Raw genomic sequence first — 21147 nt, forward strand, 5'->3', positions numbered from 1 at the left:
TTTTACTAAGAAAATCGATTTATTGAAATAACATTTATTGATTGAAATACCAAATTTAACAAATGTGGAGAACGGCTCCCCCTAATTATCATACATCTGTACAATCTACGTTTCTCTATCAGAGATTCGTGCATTTAACGACTACTTTAGTAGTATAGGCATGCATATCATAATATACCATTCTAAGAACTTTATACTAAGATTATATATTTATATTTTACCATAAACTTCTAGATCTAATTGCTAATCTAGAACGTATTTTTAATTAATCTTTACCTTGTATATGTATCAAATTAATTGCTTAGAAGTTTAACTGCATATTGCAAAACTTGCAATACTACGGCCACGTCCGAAATATTAAAATTTAGCACGATACCGGAAAGCCTCCCGGAATTGCATTACAGTGCGAAGCCTTTAAAGGATTAGTAGATAAAGTGCTGTAGATTCAATTATAACGTTGTTTGAGTAAAGTAAACTGACTAGCATTCCTACCAAAATTTTCTTATTAAAAAAAGGCAGAAACGTCGTATGTGGAGCATTACTTTACGTACTCATACGAATAAATGTATGGTGATCCACATGTTTGTACTATACATGAAGTACAGTACCATACTATTAATGAAGTCAGAGTCTCGCGATCAAGAATGAATTTTAACATATCGAACGTGACCTATTAATTGGAAAGATCTATAATATCTGTGGATTATAAAAATTTTAGTGAAGTACTTTTTTTACAAAAATTGTGCAAAAGTTGGTGATTGATCTTATTTTCGTGTACAAATGTTTTGCAAAAGATTATGACGCCTGTTCCATACCCCGCACTACTCTTGTGCCGGACGTCATTGATAAATTAAGTACGCAAAAAGAGCGGCGTCTGAATCAGTTGCCATTCCAGTGTCTCTAATGCGGCAAGCCTTATCGGACTTAACGTACTTGCCGTACCAAATTGAAACTGCTTGACCAAACTGATTCGTAGGCCGCTATTCTGTCGTACTCAATCAATCAAGTTGGCCGTCTGAATCAGCAGTCGCTCCAAAACGATTCCGAGTCGAACCTAATTGTATTAAGTTCGGCACATGAGTAGAGCCGCGTATGGAACGGGCCCGCCTTAATGTGAAATCTGCGTCACAAAAGGATCATGGTGATTTGTTAATGCGTAGCTAGAATTGTGGTCAGTGTAAAATCTGCAAAAAATCATCACACCACTTTCATGTCAATACTGATAATTTCTAACTAAATTGCATGAGATAGCCTTTAGGATGTCAACAGAAGTTATGGACTTCTGAGATCAACAGTTTTCATATCAAAAAACAATTCTTAAACTGCATATAATCTAGAAATGGAATATCGTCGTATAATTGAACATTCTAAAGATTTCGTATAAAAATTCAATTACTAATCAAGCCATACATGTTCGATACGATCTACTCTAATCTTCACAAATAAATGCGTGCAACCGTTATTTCATGCTTCGGCCAGCATAATATAAGCAAAACTGTTTTTGTCATTGTTAGGGAAGTTACGTTTTTTATTGCGGTTTAGGGGAGGCCTGGAGCTTCAGTAAAATTGTTAACTTTGTTTGAGGGTCAAACCTTTTAATTTTGACAAAAGCTGTTTTGTTGTTGACTCAATAGGAGGGTCACGAATTTCTTACTGAGTGAAAGAGGGGGGCTACAGCCATATAAAAAAAGTTGACTGCGAACTTGGTGCACCGCTGACTGGTTTTCGTAGTGGTTAGTTTTGATAGTTTTTCTTAATTTCGGTTGTTTTGTTTGTTGTTACGGCAAAAGAGCTTTCGAAACTTTTTTGCCATGAATGTTGAGCACAGCAGCTTCTCCGTGTGTACGGGCCTCAACAGCGCTGCCAAACCAGTCAATACTCCCATTTCGAGTTCACCTTTGCTCAGTCTTAGCCTCAATTGTGTACAAATATGTTCTTTACTTTTATATTAAAGTCAATTGTACAATAAGGAATGTACGGAACAATACGAGTTCATTAAATTCCACCGGTTTTGGTCGAATAGCTGAATATTCGCACAACCGAGGTTAAGGCTGAACAAAAGGTAACTCGAAACTGGAGTAATTGGAACAAGCTAATAACTATTGTGTATTTGTATAATAAATTCATTATTAATAAGAAATTTCAATTGTAAGAATTAAGTATAGACACATTAGTCATAGATTGTAGAAGTTACTTGAACTGGCCTCGTTTATCCCACCTGGATGACATGGCGTTTGGTTTATTCTTTTTTCTTTCCTGTAAAATAAACATTATAAAGTTAATTACTTGCTCTTGTTTCAAGATTTTTCTTTCTCTTTGACTTTTTTTATCAAAGAGGATTTTTTCGGTGTCACTGTTTACTTCCCTTCTCTTATGTTTTATAAAATCATTTCATCTAAAACTTTGGGGTTAGATATAGTGTAACGACTATGCATTTTATGAGTTTGCTCAATTTTTCGAGTAAACCAATCAGTTTTTTCATCTTATTAAAAAACGACTTTAAGTGTCGATGCATTTAGTTTATACAACCAATTGGGGACACTGAAATGAAACTGAAATGAAGAAATAATCAAATAAACATAAAGTGTTTTAAGAATCCCAACTGGCAAGGAGGCAAACTAGTTGGCTATTTACAAGCATAGTCGAGAAACTGAATTTGAACTAATCAGAAACCAGGACAAATACAGTCTCAGCTAGTGGCCACAGCGGGACTCGAACCCAGCACCACCGGATTGCGAGACCAACGCTATCACCACTCGACCATGCTGCCTCCTACAAATACATTAATTTTGCCAGTATCGGAGCAAAACGCTGTACCCACATCCCATGAAAGATATTAAACTAGACGTAAAATTACAACTTACTTTCTCCTCTTCCATAATTCGTTTTTCTTTCGCCTCTTCTTCCTTTTTCTGCAAAGCAATTGCACAAGTGTTGCTTCCATTCCATTCATCGTGCATACTTAAGATAATTACTTTACTAAAGCAGCTACAATCCTGGACAAACTGTTGCGACTCTACGTTTCTCATATTACATTTTTTTTCAGTCGAGATGATACTTCTTACACTTTTAGGCCAAACCCTTTTCCCCCTTTCCTAGACAAAGTTACGTACAGTCTTTTGTGTGTGTTATTTGGTGTGGTTGCCTACACTAGTCGTGTACAAAATCAGATGATGCTGACGACGTGAATGTGTCAAGGTATACACTAAATTGCAAAATCATTGACGTGTTCAAAACATAAAACGTAGAAGCTGAGTGAAGGTAATTCTGTGAAATGACATAATTCTCCTCTGATGTATTTATTTGAGACACACTGTCGACATGAAAGTTTTAACTATTTCGACAGCCACACACATAACGATTAAATTATTTTTAACATATCCTAGTTATGACATTAATTGTACATTTGAACTTTTTTTCAATCTATTGTATTATTTTTGTAAGTAAATTTATGTGTGTGAATAATAAAAAAAGTCTAAGTCTAAAGATATGAAACATATGTTAAAAGCCTCCATGCTTTCTGTCAGTGCAACAATTTATTTACATTCCAAGAGCTGTACACTAAATACATCACTTCCCATGTACCATTTTGGTCTCAGCTTCTAAGTTATATATTCCCGACAATTATTTTACAATCGAGGATATATGAGTTATAATAAGCTTGTAAATTATACTGATAATGTATATAATAAAACATTATTAAGTTCCATTAAGTAATTGGGTATAATTATATTGTATTTTAATCAAGGTTTAATAGAGGGGAGGGGTACATTAGTTGTTAGTTATTAGGATTAGAGGTATTTAATGAGGTTATGGTATTGTATTTTAGTCCAGGTTTAGGTGGAATTAAATTAGTTGTTAGTTATTAGGATTAGAGGTATTTAATGGGGTATAGATATTACATTAGGGGTATCTAATTGGCTAAAGAATATTACGTTTTAATCTTGGTTTATAAGGAGAGGGGAGGGGATTAAATTAGTTGTTAGTTATTAGGATTAGGGGTATCTATTTGGCTAGAGATATTACATTTTAGTCTTGGTTTATGAGGATGGGGATATTTACAATTAGGAGTATTTAGTTTTTATCGTTTACATTTTACTTACATGACCACATCATCAGCTCTGCTGTTCATTTTACTATCACATATAAACGAATGTCATTATCATTATTATTATTAATGTGATTAATATCAGTAATAAAAGTTAACAGGGAGAGAGTGGTGGTCAGTGGTCATTTTTGGTTGCTCAAGGAATTAGCTAGATCAAGAGGAAATCAATTTTTTTCAATAATGAGCTAGCAATAATGGCAAAAAGCGCCAAAAACTAGACTTTCGTATGAGTTTTGATCCCAATCTTCGTTTTGGGTTACCACTCAAAACCTTTTTTAAACAGTTAGAAACTGATGTACTATGATAAAATGCCTGTTTGAAGCGGTATTTTCAATTGTACAAAGATGTTTCGTTGCATTTGTGCTAGAATGTTGCTTTGTCAGGCTTTTTTTTAATAGAAAATATATGGGAAATAAGCAAATGAAGGCCTAAACCTCATTTCCGAAGAAAATTTTTGCTTTGGGTTAACACTTTGATTCCCCTTTCATCCAGTCATCGGTCATCGGTCAACTTTCTGAATAACGAGACTTTAGCCTTGTACAACAGCCTTTCTTCAAGAAAATAGTTTTTGGCGCTCACTGCTTGAATACAAAAGAATTCTCTCTTAATTGCTAATGCTAGCTACTTGCTGCTGCAGTTGATACCCTCCCTTAAACCTTCTTGCAAGCTTGGTGCTTGCCTTTACCTTGCAAGGATAACTCTTACCCACTATTCATAATCTGAATGCCATGTTAATAATAATAATAATTATTATTGTCATCATCATCATCATTTCTATCAAATAAAATCTATATTCAAAAGAACACGAGAGCTAACATTGCACAATACACACATAAGACATATCTCTTACCTTTTTTTGTTCTTCTACTTCTTTCGAAATTGCCTCTCGTTCTCTTTGCAGTTCTTCCTCTCTTTCTCTTTCTTTCTCTTTCTCAATCTTTAAGAATAATAAATATAGGTGCTATCAGTAATGATGAATATTATTGGAAAATAGCATGTTCTGCTAGTTTGGGTTCAGGAATATATAGAGGATATTACGTGGGCGCGCGGAAATATGAAATTTATCTTCGAGTGCTGAAAAGATCTCTCACGAGTGAGAGATTTTCAACACGAGAAGATAAACTTCGTATCTCCAAGCACCCATGTAATATTCTGTTTATTATATAATTATCCATAAAATCAACTTAACAAGCTTTTTATCATTATAAAAAGTTTTTATTTATTCACTAATAGCTTAAATACACATGCATGGCAACGATATTTTCACATGTGAAAATAACATATTATTTTCACATGTGAAAATATCAGTTTTTCGAAAAGGAGAAATATAGGTATTTTATGGATAATTATATGATAAAGAGTGATAAGCTTATTGGGTATTGATAACAAAAATGGTAAGTAAAGAGTTTTGAAACTTTGTATTGGAAGTAGTGCCCAATAAAGCGGTGTGTGCATCAGATCTCACAGGAGGTAAGAGATCAAATGAAAAGAAGTTCTGATAGCTTACAGTTTCATAGATAACAGAATGCAATAGGATAGGTTTAAATTAATCTGACTATATGTAAAAAATGAACGATCAGTAACGTTTCTTAAACCCCTGAAATGAAGTACCTCTATAAAACTCTTTCTGTAGTTTTGCTGCTTCTTGGGTGCACTGCAAGAAATGAAAAAAAGGTGGTAAATATAAAAAATCAAATTTCGATTATGTGATTAAAATGCTCAAAAGTTTCTTTTAAATGACGATTTGACTTACGCTTTCTGTTCTGATTCTTTTCTTCGAACCACCAAATCAGAAGACGCTGGTGGAGCTGGGTTAGTTTTCTTCGTTACCATCTCCTTATCAGAAGAAGGTGCCCTCACCATTGCCTGCCTTCTAACATGAATTTCTTGCTCCCTCTGCCTGAGTTCTTCCATTTCTTGTTTTATTCTGTTACTCGAAATTGAGGGGAAGAAAGAATCGGTCATCGGATGCGGAGCACCAGCATCTTCTTGGTCCAAGGGAGGAGGAGGTGACTTGGACTCACTAGGTCTGGGCTTTTCTTTGCTTGTAGTTTGGCGCCTTTCGACCGAATTTTGTTGTCTCTGACTTTCAAACTGCTGGCGTTTTTCAGAGATGTTTCCTAAATTCAAACGGGTTGGGGCTTCATTCTTTGCGATAATCTTAAATTCTTTATCTCTGTGAGTTTGCGTTTGAAATTCCTGAGACGATGTTGCTCTTTCTCTTTGAATTTGCGTTTGAAATTCCTGAGTCGATGTTGCGTCAGAGTAAAAGGAAGCCCTGTCTTTCCTGCCTGGTTTTTGTTGGCCACCACTGTTTTCTAAATTCAGAGATTGCCGTTTCTTGCGCAACACAACCTTTGATTCTTCCTGGTTTGGTGCAGAATGTTCGAATAATGCCTTTGTGTCTCGAACACTCTTCCTTCTTTCACGCTTCTCAGTGTCCTCAGATTCAGAAGAGGGGACTTCTTGATCATCTTTTCTTGTGCCAGGAGTTTTATTTCGAAGTACGACTTCTGACTGCACCTGCGTTTCTTTCATAGCAGTGATAACTCGCTCTTCAAGTCTTACTTTTTGAGCTTGGAAAGTAAGACGCCTCGAATCTGCAATTCTCTGCGCTTCAGCTGCTCTATGCTGTTCTTCTAGTTTCCTCTTTTCGGCTTCCTTGAGGGCAATTTCCCTTTTCTTGCGCAGTTCTTCTTCACGTATTTCTCGTAGTCGCATAAGTTCCTCAGCTTCTCTCTTGCGGCTCTCTTGTTGAATTTGCTCAATTTGTTTTAATCTTCTTCTTTCCTCTTCCTCCTGTATTTTTCTCTGGATTTCTTTGTCCTCTACCGTCATTTTCCCATCAACACTATCCATGGGAATTTTGTCAGCACGAACACTTCCTAGAACTCGTGGTCCAGCCACGTTTCTATCTGGCAAATGTGCAGGCCGTTGAGCATTTGTAACTGGCCTACTCACATCCTTATCGGGCGCCCCCCGCCTTACCTCGAGTGCTGAAGGAGGTTGAGACTCTACAGTTCTATGCGTGGTAGTACTCTTAATAGACCTCCCCGTTATTTCAATTTCTTTTTCAATGGCGTGGAGTGGCTTTTGGTCTTTTGTGAGGCGGGTAAGTTCAGAATTTCTTTGCTCGATCTCTCGACGCATTTCGTCATCTTTACGCTTTTGTTCCTCAATCTCCAATTCTACCCAGCTTTTGCGGTGATGGTGGTGCTTGGGATCCGTTTTTGGTCGAACAACAACCGGATGAGGTTTATTGTTTGCAGCTTTACCCGTTTCGATATAGACTTGTTTGGCATGAGGTTTTTGATGCTTGTCTTTTGAAAGCGTTGTTTCATCCTTCCTTGCTTCCTCTATCCTTCTTTGAACTTCCTCTTCCCTACGTCTCTGTTCTTCAAGTTCTCGTTCGATGAGGTAACCAGCATCAGTAGTGTGGTACTCATCTTTATCAGACTGAGATATATGCTTTTCTAACTTCCCCCTTGCTTCTTGCATTGCATATTTTCGTTCCATCAGTTCCCGAGATCTCTCTTCTTCTTGTCTCTTTAATTCTTCTCTGGCTTGTCTTCTTTTCTCTTCCTCGATTTCCCTTTTCTTTCTTCTCTCTTCTTCTATAGCCCTTTTCTCCTCGAGATAAATTGGCAGGAGTTCTTCTTGTGTTCGATTCTTGCTCGAAGGAACTTGTCTTTCTGCTTTTCTTAAGGCTCCCGATTCAATTAACTCTTTTTCCTCTTCATGGGAAAGGACTCTTCCAACGGGAAGCTTGTAGCCTGATTTCCCTGGACCACTGCCTCCATGTTCAATACCATTCACATCACCATTCTCCATTTCAGCTGACATTTGCTCAAAAAGTTTATTTATATTCTGATCAGCGACAGACTCTGCTTTCTCAGCTGAACATACAGATACTTCTTCCTGGACAGGAGACTTGCCTTTGTAGCTATTCTTCTTTTTTTGGTATTCTTTATCTGGAAATTCCACCTCTTCTTTAACTCTTTTCGTAATTACTGGTCGTTTTTCAATTCTTGCCCAAGAAAAGGACTCGTCTCTTTCCACCCCTTTCCTAGGTTTGGCCAAACTCTCTTTCACCTTTTCTTCAACTACTTTCCTTTTAGTGTCAAGAGCCGAGGAAAAAGGATCGTCGAGGTTATCTTTATTTTGACTAGCCTAGAAAGGAAGGAAAATTGAATCAGATCAAGGACATTAGCACACAAAGCGTTAATATAAGGCGTTGAATTCGCCTTCAGTGCCAATTAGCGCTCCTTGAATGGCAGGCGGTTGAGTATTACTAACGTAACGGACATCGCGAGGTCGCGTTGTTGTTGATGTGTATAGGGCCAAGTGCGGAACGTCCGTTACTGCAAGAAGTACAAATCGGTTATTTAAAGCCCTTTCGCCTTTGGAGTAAAACAAAATTTCTGCAGCAAAGAAACACAAAGATAAGTAAACAACCTAGTGTCTTAGGCCAGATACTAGTGGTATACCTACCGAAAGACCCCCACTAGGATTGTAAAATTTCAAAATACGATTCCGTGGTTAATGCTAACCAATGGTTACCATTGGTTACGTTACCGGTTGTTTTTTTTTCTTCTTGGAAAACTGATGATTATCATATCGAGAGTAAAGCCCAAAACAGAGCACAAAAGGTCAAAAATATGAAATATCTCTTATTCTTTCGATGTACTTCGAATAAACGTAATTCAGTATTATGGTAGAATTAGCCTATGGTAATGAACTTGCCATGCATTGAAAATTAAAATTGAAAGTGAAAATACCGCTGATATCATCAGACGCATACGATCATTTATAATGGCTGCGATTGAATGGCTTATACAAGCAAAGTAAAATTAATTCATAAAGAACTCTTGTATCGTTTAATCAAGCTATTTTAGAGTTCTGTTTTGGATATTTTTTAAAGAAAATGCATGTTGTATATGTGAAGTAGAAAACTCGATGATGTTCAAGGACGTTGAATGAAGGAAATGAATATTTACAATTTAACACGACAACCGTTATATTCGACAGAGAGTTGGTAAAAAGTTTCGTGTTCCATAGTCCATACAAGTTAAAACATTCAAATTTCAGTAAATTTGATTGCAAAAAAGAATAATACTGGAGAAGTTAGTGACTCCGTGCGTCAAATTGAAAAACAATATAAATATATAGTTCAAAATTAAAATTTGTCGTGATGAAAGTGAATGCTAGAAATCCTGATATGAAAAACTGTTTTAAAATAACTTGATAGTCTGAAAAGAATAACGAAATAGTTTACCTTTGAAATACTCGCTTGTTCACTGGCTTTTTCCGTTGAACGCGTTCGACTGTTACTCTGTTTGCTATCTTTACTAAGTCTGGAGCTATCTGATGACAATGGAGTCTTGCTATCTTCAGAATCGGCGACACCGTTCACAATCTTTGGCACTGACTTCTCTGTAATTCTACTCGGTCGCGTCACTTCAGTAAAACTGATATCTGAGGGTTGCGTTTCAGAATGATTGTTGTTGAGGGTTATTTCAGGTACAGTTGGGCCGTTTTCACTTTCTTTAATCGGCACAGTGTTCTCTATAATATAAGAATCAAAAATATTTTTCTTATCAATACACCACTCTTATAAAAGATTTCCCATCTTAATTGGAAAAAAAGTCGTACATAATTAAAGCATAAAAATATAGACGATATTTATAATTATGCACAGATGGAGAAAAGTAAAAACTTAATTCACGATTCACGATATCAAGATCCGCCAAATATTAAAATGTAGTTTATTTTGTAGTTAAAATTGCAAATTTATTCCAATTTGGCTGAGTTTTTTTCAAGTACGAGAAGGATCGCTGTATTTTGCCTAAATTGATAATTTATCATTATTTTGGTCGATTAATCATTGAAAAAGACGTTTTGTTAAATATGCCATGAGTTAAATTTAACTCAAAAAAATAAAAACAATGCATACTCTGAACAGCCACGTATGTCGTTTTGTTTGGATAAAAACAGTTTTAATATATATATATATGTTCGATTCTTTTTGTCAAAGTTGACAGCTGTCATCAGTATCCTTATACAGTCATAAGAGGGCGCAATACCAAAACGGGCTGGTTTACTTTAAATTTAATCAAATATATCGTTTCAAGATTTCTACCTTTCTGTTTCGATCCGTCACGACCGTCAGTTAAAGAATGCGGGCACTTGTGATTTAGTTACTATTGATAACCCGTTGACTTCTAGTAAAACACTGTGTCAGTCGTGACGAGGTATATTTTTGCACAAAATAATTTCTCCATAATTTTGATCGTGATCCATCAAGAACAATAAGAGTTTCTCGATTTTTCGACTTAACTCCACATTAAGCCAAAACTTATCTATGAGGTCAGAATTTCTCTCTTTTAATCCCTGCAGTGAACTGAACGTATTCTGATCCTGGTCCCCTAATCTTTGGTCCTTCATACCTCGTCATGCGTAAGAAAAGAGTTCTTTAGTGATCGATATAAAAAATCGATACTAGAAGACTGCTTGGTGGCAGAAATGAAAATGAAAATACGATAATGATACCGTATGGAAACAGGCAAGTGGAAGGTGGGACCTCCCTGTTTCTCTGTCTCCCTCCCTGATGCAAAGATATAGCAATGATAAAGACAAAGTTATGGTGCTAGAAGAGAACAAAAAATGTGAAAATAACGTCCCCTACCTGTTGTGGAAAAAAAACTGCATAAAGAGAAAATTACTTTGCTACATATTTACCAATGAATGAATAAATGCTATGAAGTCTACTTGACTATTTAAAAAAAAAAAAACGTCTGGTAACGTTTGAATCTCTAGCGAAATTCGCCAACATGTCAGCCTCTAAATTGGCCATTCATTATCGGAATATCCGGCCTAATCCTTGAAAATCACGAAATATATTGCCGATTGACCGACTCTTAAGTATATCAAACACACCATGATTGTCACGAGCGCTCATGATATCTACTGGCTGGACTAGCTATTAGTCAAACTGAAACGTTTTCTCAAAAGGCTTCTATATACGTCCAACGAAAGTTTTTCTGGTGCCGATGCCTCCCTAAACAAACAAACATTCAATCAAGTTATCCTTGTCGATCGTGTATTCTCGAAAATACATGTTCATGTTAGTAGCAGCAACAAAGTAAATCAGGCGTCTAGCTTGAAGAGGTCAATAGTTATGTCACTGGATGCATATTATTCTACCAATAATCAATCACGAAAAAAATATTAGTAATTCTATGTAGTACATAATTTGCTTTTGTCTTATTGCAGCTTTATCCCATAGATAGAGTACTAAATTGTACCAAAAGATGACGTAAGTGCATAGTCGGGTGTAAGCGTACTAACAAAGGCTGTACATAGATTTAGTTGTACGTCATGGGGCTATAAAGAAAGCCAGTTAGTTAAAAAAACACTATGTTTGGTGGCTTTTCTAGACAATTCTAGCTCCGCGTACAATGAGTTATGACATTAATCCAACCAATGTCAAAACGCCATCCTCCATCGACCAAAGAAGACGCTTTCCACAAGAAATTTTCTTCCTTATATTTATCAAAACAATTTTAGTAAAAATTAGTATGCATCGTATTAATCATTATCACCAATGTATGCCCAGATTGACAAAAGTTAGTAAAAGTACGTTATAATATCTGCTGAAGGCAAACTTTCCGAAAGTTTGGCTTCAGCAGAGATCATGACGCACTTTTAGGCTAGAACTTTTAGGCTTAACGTACTTTTAGGCTAAAATAAAATGTCTTTATATTTTTTAAAGACTGACACTAGAGAAATTTTAAAATAACAAATTCACCAAGTCAATCAAGGTTCATGAATGTGTTTACATAAAACAAAAGAGATAAGCAGCATTTTTTAAAATAAAATAGGTAGATCAAAATTGGACAGAAAAATGGAAATAGAAAGAGTTCTGGAAGTATTGTTTCTTAACTTTAATCTAGGTTAATATTATTTTGATCGCGAATTTACGAAGTTATGTACTCTTTTACCTACCTAGGTTCGTACCGTTTGATGTCCAAAGTCTCTCAAACAACACACTATCCTTATCAGTTGATAGCTTTTTATCGCGACCTTTAAACAAATCTTCTCCAGATAACCGTTTCTTTAGTAAGAAACTCTTATCAAACGGCTTGAAGTTCTCTTTTTTCGATCGGTCCTTCAGATTCAGTAGGCTCTGAAAAACAAGAAACAATCAAAATTAATATATGCAAGTCTCATATCCAGTCATGCGAATAATTTTTTTTCAGCTAATTGTTTAAATAGCTTGTCAATATCTTTTGTAATGTTAAATGAACGATCCAAAAACATGTACATTCCTTATGAATGAAGAGAAAAGCTAATAACTTTTGAAGTACTTATAATTATTCCAAAGTTTTCTCTCAGATCTTTCCTGGGATCATAGAGTAATTAAAATGATAGAAAGCAAATTTTTTGTTTATCATTCGTAGTTCAGTAGTTTCTCAGATTGCCTGACTATAAATGTCTTATAAGCCAGTTAGTGAAACATTGACTTCTTAATGGGATAATTAGTGTAAGTGTAAGCCTGCTCATTGAAAGAGAAGATTTGAAGGCCTTGGGAGGTGAATAAAGATTAATACCTCGACAAAACAGGATTGAAATTATAAAAAATTAAATAGGTTTAAGACTGATATACGTTTTGATTATATAGACAAAAAAACTGAGCATTTGGTTTGTTTTGCACTAGTCAATTAAAATCCCAACCCCCAGATCCCCGGGACAGGAATTTAACATTCACGTAGTGTTAGATTTAGCACATTCTCCCAGTCCCTGAAAAATATTCGCTGTTAAACTTATTGAAGTTGTTGCTTTTAAAATCATTAAACTGTTAAAGTACGCATTATATTCGCCAAATCTCCGTGCAATCACGCTGTTAAATGCACGCTAAATTCCCGGTCTCCCCACGTTAATTCCCCGCCCTGTCCCGGTAGCCGGGGGGCGGGGGTTTCAGATGACTAGTGCATTATGTTTCGCATCCAAGCATGCATAAATAAAGTTAACTAATTTTATTTCGCTATGGGTTCATAAAACATACCCTACGAAGTTCAGTTTCTTCTTTTTCTAAAACAGAAAGCCTGTCTTCAATCTTGTTCAGCTCTGGTCGTATTTTTTCATTTACAGTAGCATCATCAAGGCCGCCTGCTATTTCTGAACATAGCTTTTGCTATCGAAAAATTAATTCACAGTATAAAAAGTCAGTATTTTGGGATGAAATAAAGTTTTGAAAAAATCACGAAATTAAAGTGCTTATGAGCCTTTACACAATATTTTCAGAATTCAGAGTCTTTAAATAGTGAATAGTTGATTGTGAAAATAATTCGTCATTTGAATGTCGGGTCTTTGAGATACCAAGGTTTATATTTCCAATATGTTAATGACTATGACGTAACATAAGGGATTTGAGGTATTTTGTGGTAACTTTTGATATTGAACGCTGGACATTTTTTGAAAACAAATTTGTTAGAACCTTTACGTGAGTCACGAGTAAAAGGGTGATGCTCTTAAAATACTGTATTCCAGAACGATTGCAGAGTTGTATATTAAATGATCCCTTATGTTACATCATAGTCATTAACATATTGGGAATATAAACCTTCGTATCTTAAAGACCCGACATTCAAATGACGAAATATTTTCACTATCATCTATCCACTATCTAAAGAATCGATTCTGAAAATATTGTGCAAAGGCTTATAAGCACTTTAAGGCGTCGCAAAAATACTGATGAATGACGCGAAAATATAATTAGTAACATTTATTGACCGTTAAAAAGCGGATATAAACGACTTTGTTACACTACAGTTTATAACAGTTTAGCGAACTCCTTACTCAATAAAGGTATTTTATGCCTTAACAGGGGCGGATACAGAATTTTGTTTAGGGAGGAATGTTGCACACAATGTTAACCCACGGAGGGGTGCACCCCTTAGAATCAAAGAGAAAAAACAGTATTGGTTTTCTTCGAAGTAGGGGCGCAAAGTCGAACAAGAGAGGGGTGCGCACCCCTCCCCTGGATCCGCCCCTGCTCAATCTCCCTGACTAAATAAGAATACGTTTTTATGTTTCAAAATCACAAAATTTAGTCGCGAAATACTCCACCTCCAAAAATCGCGACATTAAAGACCATTAGCACTATTTTGTACTATTTAGTAATTAGTGTTTCACGGATTAATTGTTTACACTCTATTTTAAAAATGTAAAAAAAAAAAAATAAATAAAACAAAAATCTATGCTGTAGCATTAGTTTAGTTAAAATCGCTGTAAAAATAATTTCCTTGTAATACCAAAAAGCGCGCGAAAAGTTTAGTGTTAGCGCGGGAAAACCAGCGCGCACGCGTCGATCTAAAGCCCGCGAAAATTGCGAAGATGAAACAGAAGGTAGGAAGCTCGGGAAGATCTTATTTTTGCTTTCTTTTAAGCTTATAACTTTTATCAATTTAGAGCTTTATTTTTAGTGACACTTATAAACTTCGAAGCAGGCTAGACTATTAAAAATTTGGGATGCATTCAAAGGTAAGGGAAAGCGTTTTTAATACGATAATTAAGCTTTATTCGCAGGAAATTAAGATATTTTACCTACCTTCAAAGTCAAAAGCTGTCTTCTCTCCGACTGAACTTCAGCGTGTCTGAAAAAAGATTAACATATATATTACGGTTAAATATAACTAAACCTGTGTGGGTTATTTACAAACAACCTTTCAGTAAAAATATTTGACTTATTTTAGTTCCGTCTGTTCTTGAGAGCATGTGTACGGGCAAAAATCTGTTTTCAGAGGCTTTACGCTTCTCTCATTTAAGCTTCACGTCTTACGAGCTTAAAGAATATCTTATCTTATTAATACCTAAGTTAAGATATGGGATTAGTTTAATTAAGTTTGGTTTACTTAAAAAACGTTTAAAATCTTTCTGTAAAAGGTGTGCATTATGTACACACTTTATGAATACGTATACCAGTCCTGGATTAGTATTTCACTGATTACTTCACTTTTATAACTTCAATTTTATTATTTCACTTTTATTAATTTTTATATCCGAATCAACGCAAGCGGGCAAAGATGCATTGGAATTAAATAAAAGTTTTAACAATCAGTACGGAATTTTGTACTAGGATCTAATAGGATTGTGCACATAAAACATTAGACACAATTGTAAAAATTGGGTCCAGTTCTGGACTATATGAATACAGCTATTTCAAAAAAAGTTGATTAAGGCATATTCACTAAGGTCTTGTTTCATGTTGCATACTAAAACTGAAAAGCATTATACAGTAGGTGATGTGGATCCAATCAGTGAAAGATCACGAAAAAAGGAAATTATTTTTCAAAACTTTGTCTGCAAGTTTTTTTTGATATATTTAATCCTCTGTGCTGACATCATTTACATATGAATATGATATATCTTAGGCTTAGTAAGCAACATGCAGCATGCAACAAAATATTTACCAGCCTATTTTGAAATAGCCCCTTGCAGCTTGATAGAATGTAGCTTAGTGTAATTTGGAGAACATAACTATAGATTTCCAATTCTCAAAAGATTGAAATTCTTTTGTTTTGTCCTCCAAATTGCACTGCTTTGATGTCACATGCATTAGGGGTCTATAACTGTACAAGAAACAGATACCCCTTCACTCACCTCTTTTTCTTGGCTTCGCCATCGTCTTTTAGAGCCTTAAAAAAATTATATTTAATAACTGAATATTGGCTTATTATTTAGATGGAATGAAGCTTACCAATGTCCCCCCCCCCCCCCCCCCCTGTACCCCCCTCCCCCTGTAGCCTGTGTGGCTGAACATGTTGTGTAGCTGGCTCTGGGCTGTGGGACACCGGGGTAAAAAGGTTTTGGGAGGGAGACTTGTCTAAGGGTAATTTTCTAAAGAACACAAAAAAAGTAAAAGTAAAAATCACAAGCGACTACTAAAATCACCTCATTTGGTAGCATGGCCTTGACATCTATGCTTCCTTCAAGTTCATTACCTAAACAGATTTATAAGCAACAAATATGATTATTTCTCCATTAACTTCTCAAAGAAAAATCAAGAGCTCTGGTAGAGTACATGTACATAGAGTGCCAAACTGTTCTGAGTCCTTTATTACAATATCATTGTTTATGTGCAACCCACAAAGTTCAATGTATCATTAACTAGCATTTTGATGACTGTTAATCAAAGAACAATAAAAAAGAACTTATTGAGCAAGTTTTTAGCCTGAATTGAAGATATGAATCATCTCCTCCTCTAAAATTAGAATTAATTCCAAAATCTCCCTCAAGATATTGTTTTTTTTTGTAATGCAGTTTTTTAAATGATAGTTGTTAAAATGCTTAGGTCCATGAAAAAGACATCAAACTTTAGGGGCCATACTTCAACAATAATGATTGTAACATACCGTACTTTAAATCTCAATCAAGGAATGTTCAGTAAGTGGGGTGCATTTATGTCAGGAACATTTCTTTTTCTCTTTCAAATTTTAACTTTGTTTCTTCATTAAGTACCCAGGACTTAGTAGTAGAGCATAAGTAAAATGATAAATTACAGTGTCTCGTACATGATATGATATGGCAGGCTAATGATATGCATAATTCAAGTTGTGAGTAAAATAAATATATGATAATTATTTTATTAGGTATGATATCTGGAGCCAATGTTAAGACAGAGATGATAACTGCTGTACTGCAGCATTATATCATGGTATTATGTACTTATTGACTGAGTGGGAGGGCCGTACGGGAAAATATTTGGCTCGAGGTCATGTCGTACGGACTGAGCGCAGCGAGGTCTGTACAAATGACCGAGAGCCAAATATTTTCCCGTACGGCCCGACCTAACTCAGTCAATAAGCATTTTATCATATGACCCTCACGAAAATAAAAATAAATAAGAAAAAGAAAGCGCGCGGATTTGAGCAGGGCCGGACGGGTTTTTCCGGCCCGCTTACGTCAACCCGTCCGGCCCCCATCACGTGACTTTTTTCAATGGTTTTATTAGAGCGGGCGAGCAGGGCCGTACGGGTCATATGATAAGTTAATTTAACACCTTATCTGATAATGAATGAAGTTCATTATCTCGTATCATAAAAACAAATAACTCCTACCCTTCTTGCAGTATCTTAAAAGATGGAATGCAATAGCAAACTCCTCTAGGGATAATTTGGCATCCCTATCTATGTCAGACAAATTCCTGAAATAAAGAAAAAAACCCAGTAAGTATAATTAATTAAGATTTTCAGAAAAATGGAATATGTAATTTATCCTACACATAGAAGATTTAATGGCTAATTTAAAGGTGACAAGATATTTCTGTTGCTTTTTAAAATATTTATAAGGAAATAACAATAATAAAACATATTTCATGATTATGAATTTAAGATTCAAAAGGATTGGATTTCGAAAACATTCCATTGGATTTCCATAATATTTGATGTTCATTAGCTAAAATAATGTAGTTTAATCCATGGTTTTATTTTATAAGAATTATATGTAATTTCACATTATAGCAATGCTTATGTTCATTGCATAAAATTTTGGTTAGAATTTTTGTAGCTTACACTATCTTACCATATCTTTGATAAAGTACTTGATTCAAGATTGGACAGCATCATGATGCCACAAGCTGTTTCTGCTATAAATAATATTATGCAAATAGCTTGAGTAAAAGATAAGATGCTGATATTAAATTATATAAATAAATATTTAGGATGTAGAACTTTGTGATGTGTGTGAGTGGAAGTGTAAACTCCCAACTAATTATTCCTACATGAAAGGTTTTTATCCAACCCTTTATATGCATAGCAATAAGACAGAATATTAGCTTTTTTTATAAATCAATAATCCATTAATTCTGGGCAAATTTTGGAAATATTGTAATCTGTATGCCAATATTGTAAACAAATATATGCAACAATAAAATGCAACACATAATCTTTAATATTAATATTTAATGGCTAATAATCTGTTCCTTCACAAAAAACTGCGAATAATTCTAAAACCCTAACACAGCCTCAATATTGTACATTGGCATTTCAATATTATAATTTTATAAATAATCAATATTATATACATACTGTCCAGAAAACCAGAAGCATTTGCATCCTTCCAAACAAACGTTTTATAGTACGCATTCCATTCTTCAGTACTCATTGGTGGGACAACAGTTAAAGTTGCTCGTACAGGAGTCAGTGAAGTAGGAAGCTTTTCTGGAAGTTCAGATCCTCTTAGTCTTAGCTGTATTAGGTGCATTGCTGTAGCAAATTCTGAAACATCCAGTAAATTATCTCGGCTGATATCTGCTAGTTTCCTGGGGGAAAAATATACCCAATGTTTTGAATGGAAATCATCAAATTTAGTAAATATAAATGCACAATGCACATTATTCCATTTTAATAACTTCCATTTAAGACTGACATATACTACTTATGAGTATCAGTGCATGGAGAAGGGAGTAATGACTCAATGAACCAAAAGATACACCTATTTCAAAAGATGTTGACACTCCTACATCTGAAATGGGTGATCTTAGACTTAAACGATTTTTTGTACTTTCATGTTTCTGGCTAAAATGCGAATCACATTATTTTCTAACTCTAAGTTGTAAGGTCATGCTTCACATTCCAATCTAAATGGAAACTACTTTCTTCAGATGTGAATGGACCGGATTACAATTTGCAGCAAGCTAGCTACTTGGTCTCAGATTTCAGATATCATAATGTATATATGGTCTAAAATGAGAAAGGTCACATTTTCTGACTCCTACAGCCAGGTTGTCGTAGAATCACATTTTAGGGTTCATTTTAAAATATGCTGCCCATAAAACTCATTTGTTTCATCCCCTTGCTTAATACAGGGACCACAGAGGGGTATGGGGTGGGGGGCCTATATCCCCCTCACTATTTTTTCCTATTGCATACTTAAGTCTCTAATATTTTCCAATCTTAGACCCCAACCCACTTCCAATTTTTAGGCTGCTCCACAGTCCTTGCCTAATATGAGTGCTATGTGTGCATGGCCTTTTTCCTTCATCTTTATTTGTGAAAGTCTCAAAAACTTGACTGCATTAGTTTGGTAATAGTAATATATATATACAATAGCTAACTCTATGCCTAAAATATGAAATATCCAATGACATTGTTAAAAACATTATAATATTGTATTTTTTATAGATTGCTTAATGAAGTATGCAATGTTATGCAGGAGGTTCCACTTTTGAGAAATGCAGCTCAGTATTTTTTGATAGATGTTAACTAAACACAGACAATTTATTTTTTCTAGGCTTTTTTAAATTGAAACCTTGCACCTGCTGAGATTTTGAAGCGTGAATAGTATCCACTGAAGCTCATCACATACCATACCATAATAGCAGTTTTTCTCAGCATGATCAATACCCATGGGAATTTTGCAAGCAATAGATTGGAACAATAGAAAATATGAATATTTTTCTCAGCCCACATAACTGTGTTCTTATTTTATTTCTTCAAGTTATGCTCCTATGATTATGTGGAAGTTTCATTGAATAATGTTGCTTTCTCATGCAGTAAAAATATAATTTCACCAAAAATCACAAAAGCATTAGACATTATTTCACATTTATAATATCAAAATTACCTTTAGTATTATTTTGTTATCTTTAAAAGGGATGATTTGTTTTAGCAATATGCAAATAGCACGTTAGAATTTTCTAGCTTAATCACTAAATCAACATTCAACATGTATTAAATGCATGCAAAACCAATGGAGCATCTTTAATATAATAAATAAAGAAAATATTATTTAATATGTACTATCAATCTTTCCTTCTTTCTTTGACAAGAAGCCAAGCAAAAATAAATAGCAGTCAAAAAAACCGCTTTTCGAGTACGAATTATTATTCAAGTGTATTGTTTGTACACGTAAACTTGGACCAAACTTTGAACCACGATATTATGTTTGTATAAAGTCAAGCATAAAATATAACGACTTATAGATAGAAATTATATTCTGTAATCCTCGTATACAAAGATAACAGCTTATCTAAAGAATGCCGTCAATCTTTGAAAATCTTTTTTTATTTGTGCTTTAAAGATAGTAATTTAGTAAAGCACCTATACAAAAGGTCTGGCCTACCCCCCTAATTTATCAGGACTCGGAATGATATGTTAAAAATTAGCTAATGACCATATAAATATCGCCAACACTGAAACAATTTCAAAGAAAATTATTACTTTTCGTATAGAGAAACCAATGATATTAACAGACATAAGACTTATTCTCCATTTTTCTAACAGAAAATATCTAGCACTCATTACTGAAAAAATAAAATAAAATAAAATAAATAGAAACTATATTGAATGTAAACGGCAGAAAGTTTATGTTAGTAACCCATTAACAACCTTCGTAACTTATTTACCATATTTTGCTGAGTTCTGAGAGTGGTAGCCTAGAACGTATGAATAACGACCTTGCTTGTTCCCCTACAACATAAGGCAACATAATATTCAGATAGGGTCAATGTAAGAATGAACGTATTTTGAAGTTTGAATAATATAAACAATATACTCGAATTTGGAAAATCGCGGGACTCCTTACCGGATAAGTATCCCTTCTTCGGGTTCTGACTGTAGAACAGTGCATCGTGTCTTGTTCTTTCTTCTTCAGTAATCACCCACTTTAGATCTGTATCCATATCGTAAAGTGAAAACGTCCCAAAACTGAATTATCATTAACACAAAGTTAGCTTGAAGCTTTCTCGTCTACCGTTTCAAGTCCACCTTGAGCGTTCTGTTATACCAATCCAAGGAAATTTACGTAGCTTTTTGATAACTTTTTGCTAATAAAATTTAAATACAAAATATTAAAGTATTCTCGAAAAAGTCGGAGTCTGTACACAACGCTAATCTAAACGTAATGTCTTCTCCCACTTGCCAAATCATCCGTATGTATATTATGCATAGTTGTTTAGTTTGTAGGCCTTGTCGTCACGGCTCGATGACGCTATGCCCAGTCTATTTTATAGTGACCCAACACTTGAAATTTGAATCGGG

At 34.8% G+C, this 21147-nt stretch overlaps 1 protein-coding gene across 3 annotated transcripts; it reads right to left on the reverse strand.

Moving 5' to 3' along the window:
* On the reverse strand, window positions 1-21059 carry LOC116302381 (uncharacterized). Of its 3 annotated transcripts, none has more exons than XM_031711659.2 (16): window positions 20693-21059; window positions 20514-20577; window positions 18196-18428; window positions 17690-17753; window positions 17227-17312; window positions 16061-16110; window positions 15770-15804; window positions 14718-14763; window positions 13173-13301; window positions 12125-12293; window positions 9384-9673; window positions 5862-8278; window positions 5720-5762; window positions 4959-5045; window positions 2865-2912; window positions 1-2256 (listed from the first exon to the last, which is right to left on the reverse strand). In XM_031711659.2, exons 1-16 carry the CDS (start codon window positions 20787-20789, stop codon window positions 2191-2193), a joined length of 3924 nt encoding a protein of 1307 aa, XP_031567519.2. In that variant the 5' UTR covers window positions 20790-21059; the 3' UTR covers window positions 1-2190. The 3 variants fall into 3 exon arrangements, with proteins under 3 accessions (XP_031567519.2, XP_031567518.2, XP_088886438.1); XM_031711658.2 differs by having other exon boundaries at window positions 12113-12293; window positions 20693-21058; XM_089030312.1 differs by lacking the exon at window positions 1-2256 and adding an exon at window positions 4104-4136 and having other exon boundaries at window positions 2860-2912; window positions 12113-12293.
* Window positions 21060-21147: the final 88 nt, after the last annotated feature.

Source organism: Actinia tenebrosa, unplaced genomic scaffold, assembly GCF_029948245.1.
Source record: "Actinia tenebrosa isolate PJP-AT-01 unplaced genomic scaffold, QUT_ActTen_1.0 PGA_scaffold15__27_contigs__length_11533743, whole genome shotgun sequence".
Classification (NCBI taxonomy): Eukaryota; Metazoa; Cnidaria; class Anthozoa; order Actiniaria; family Actiniidae; genus Actinia; species Actinia tenebrosa.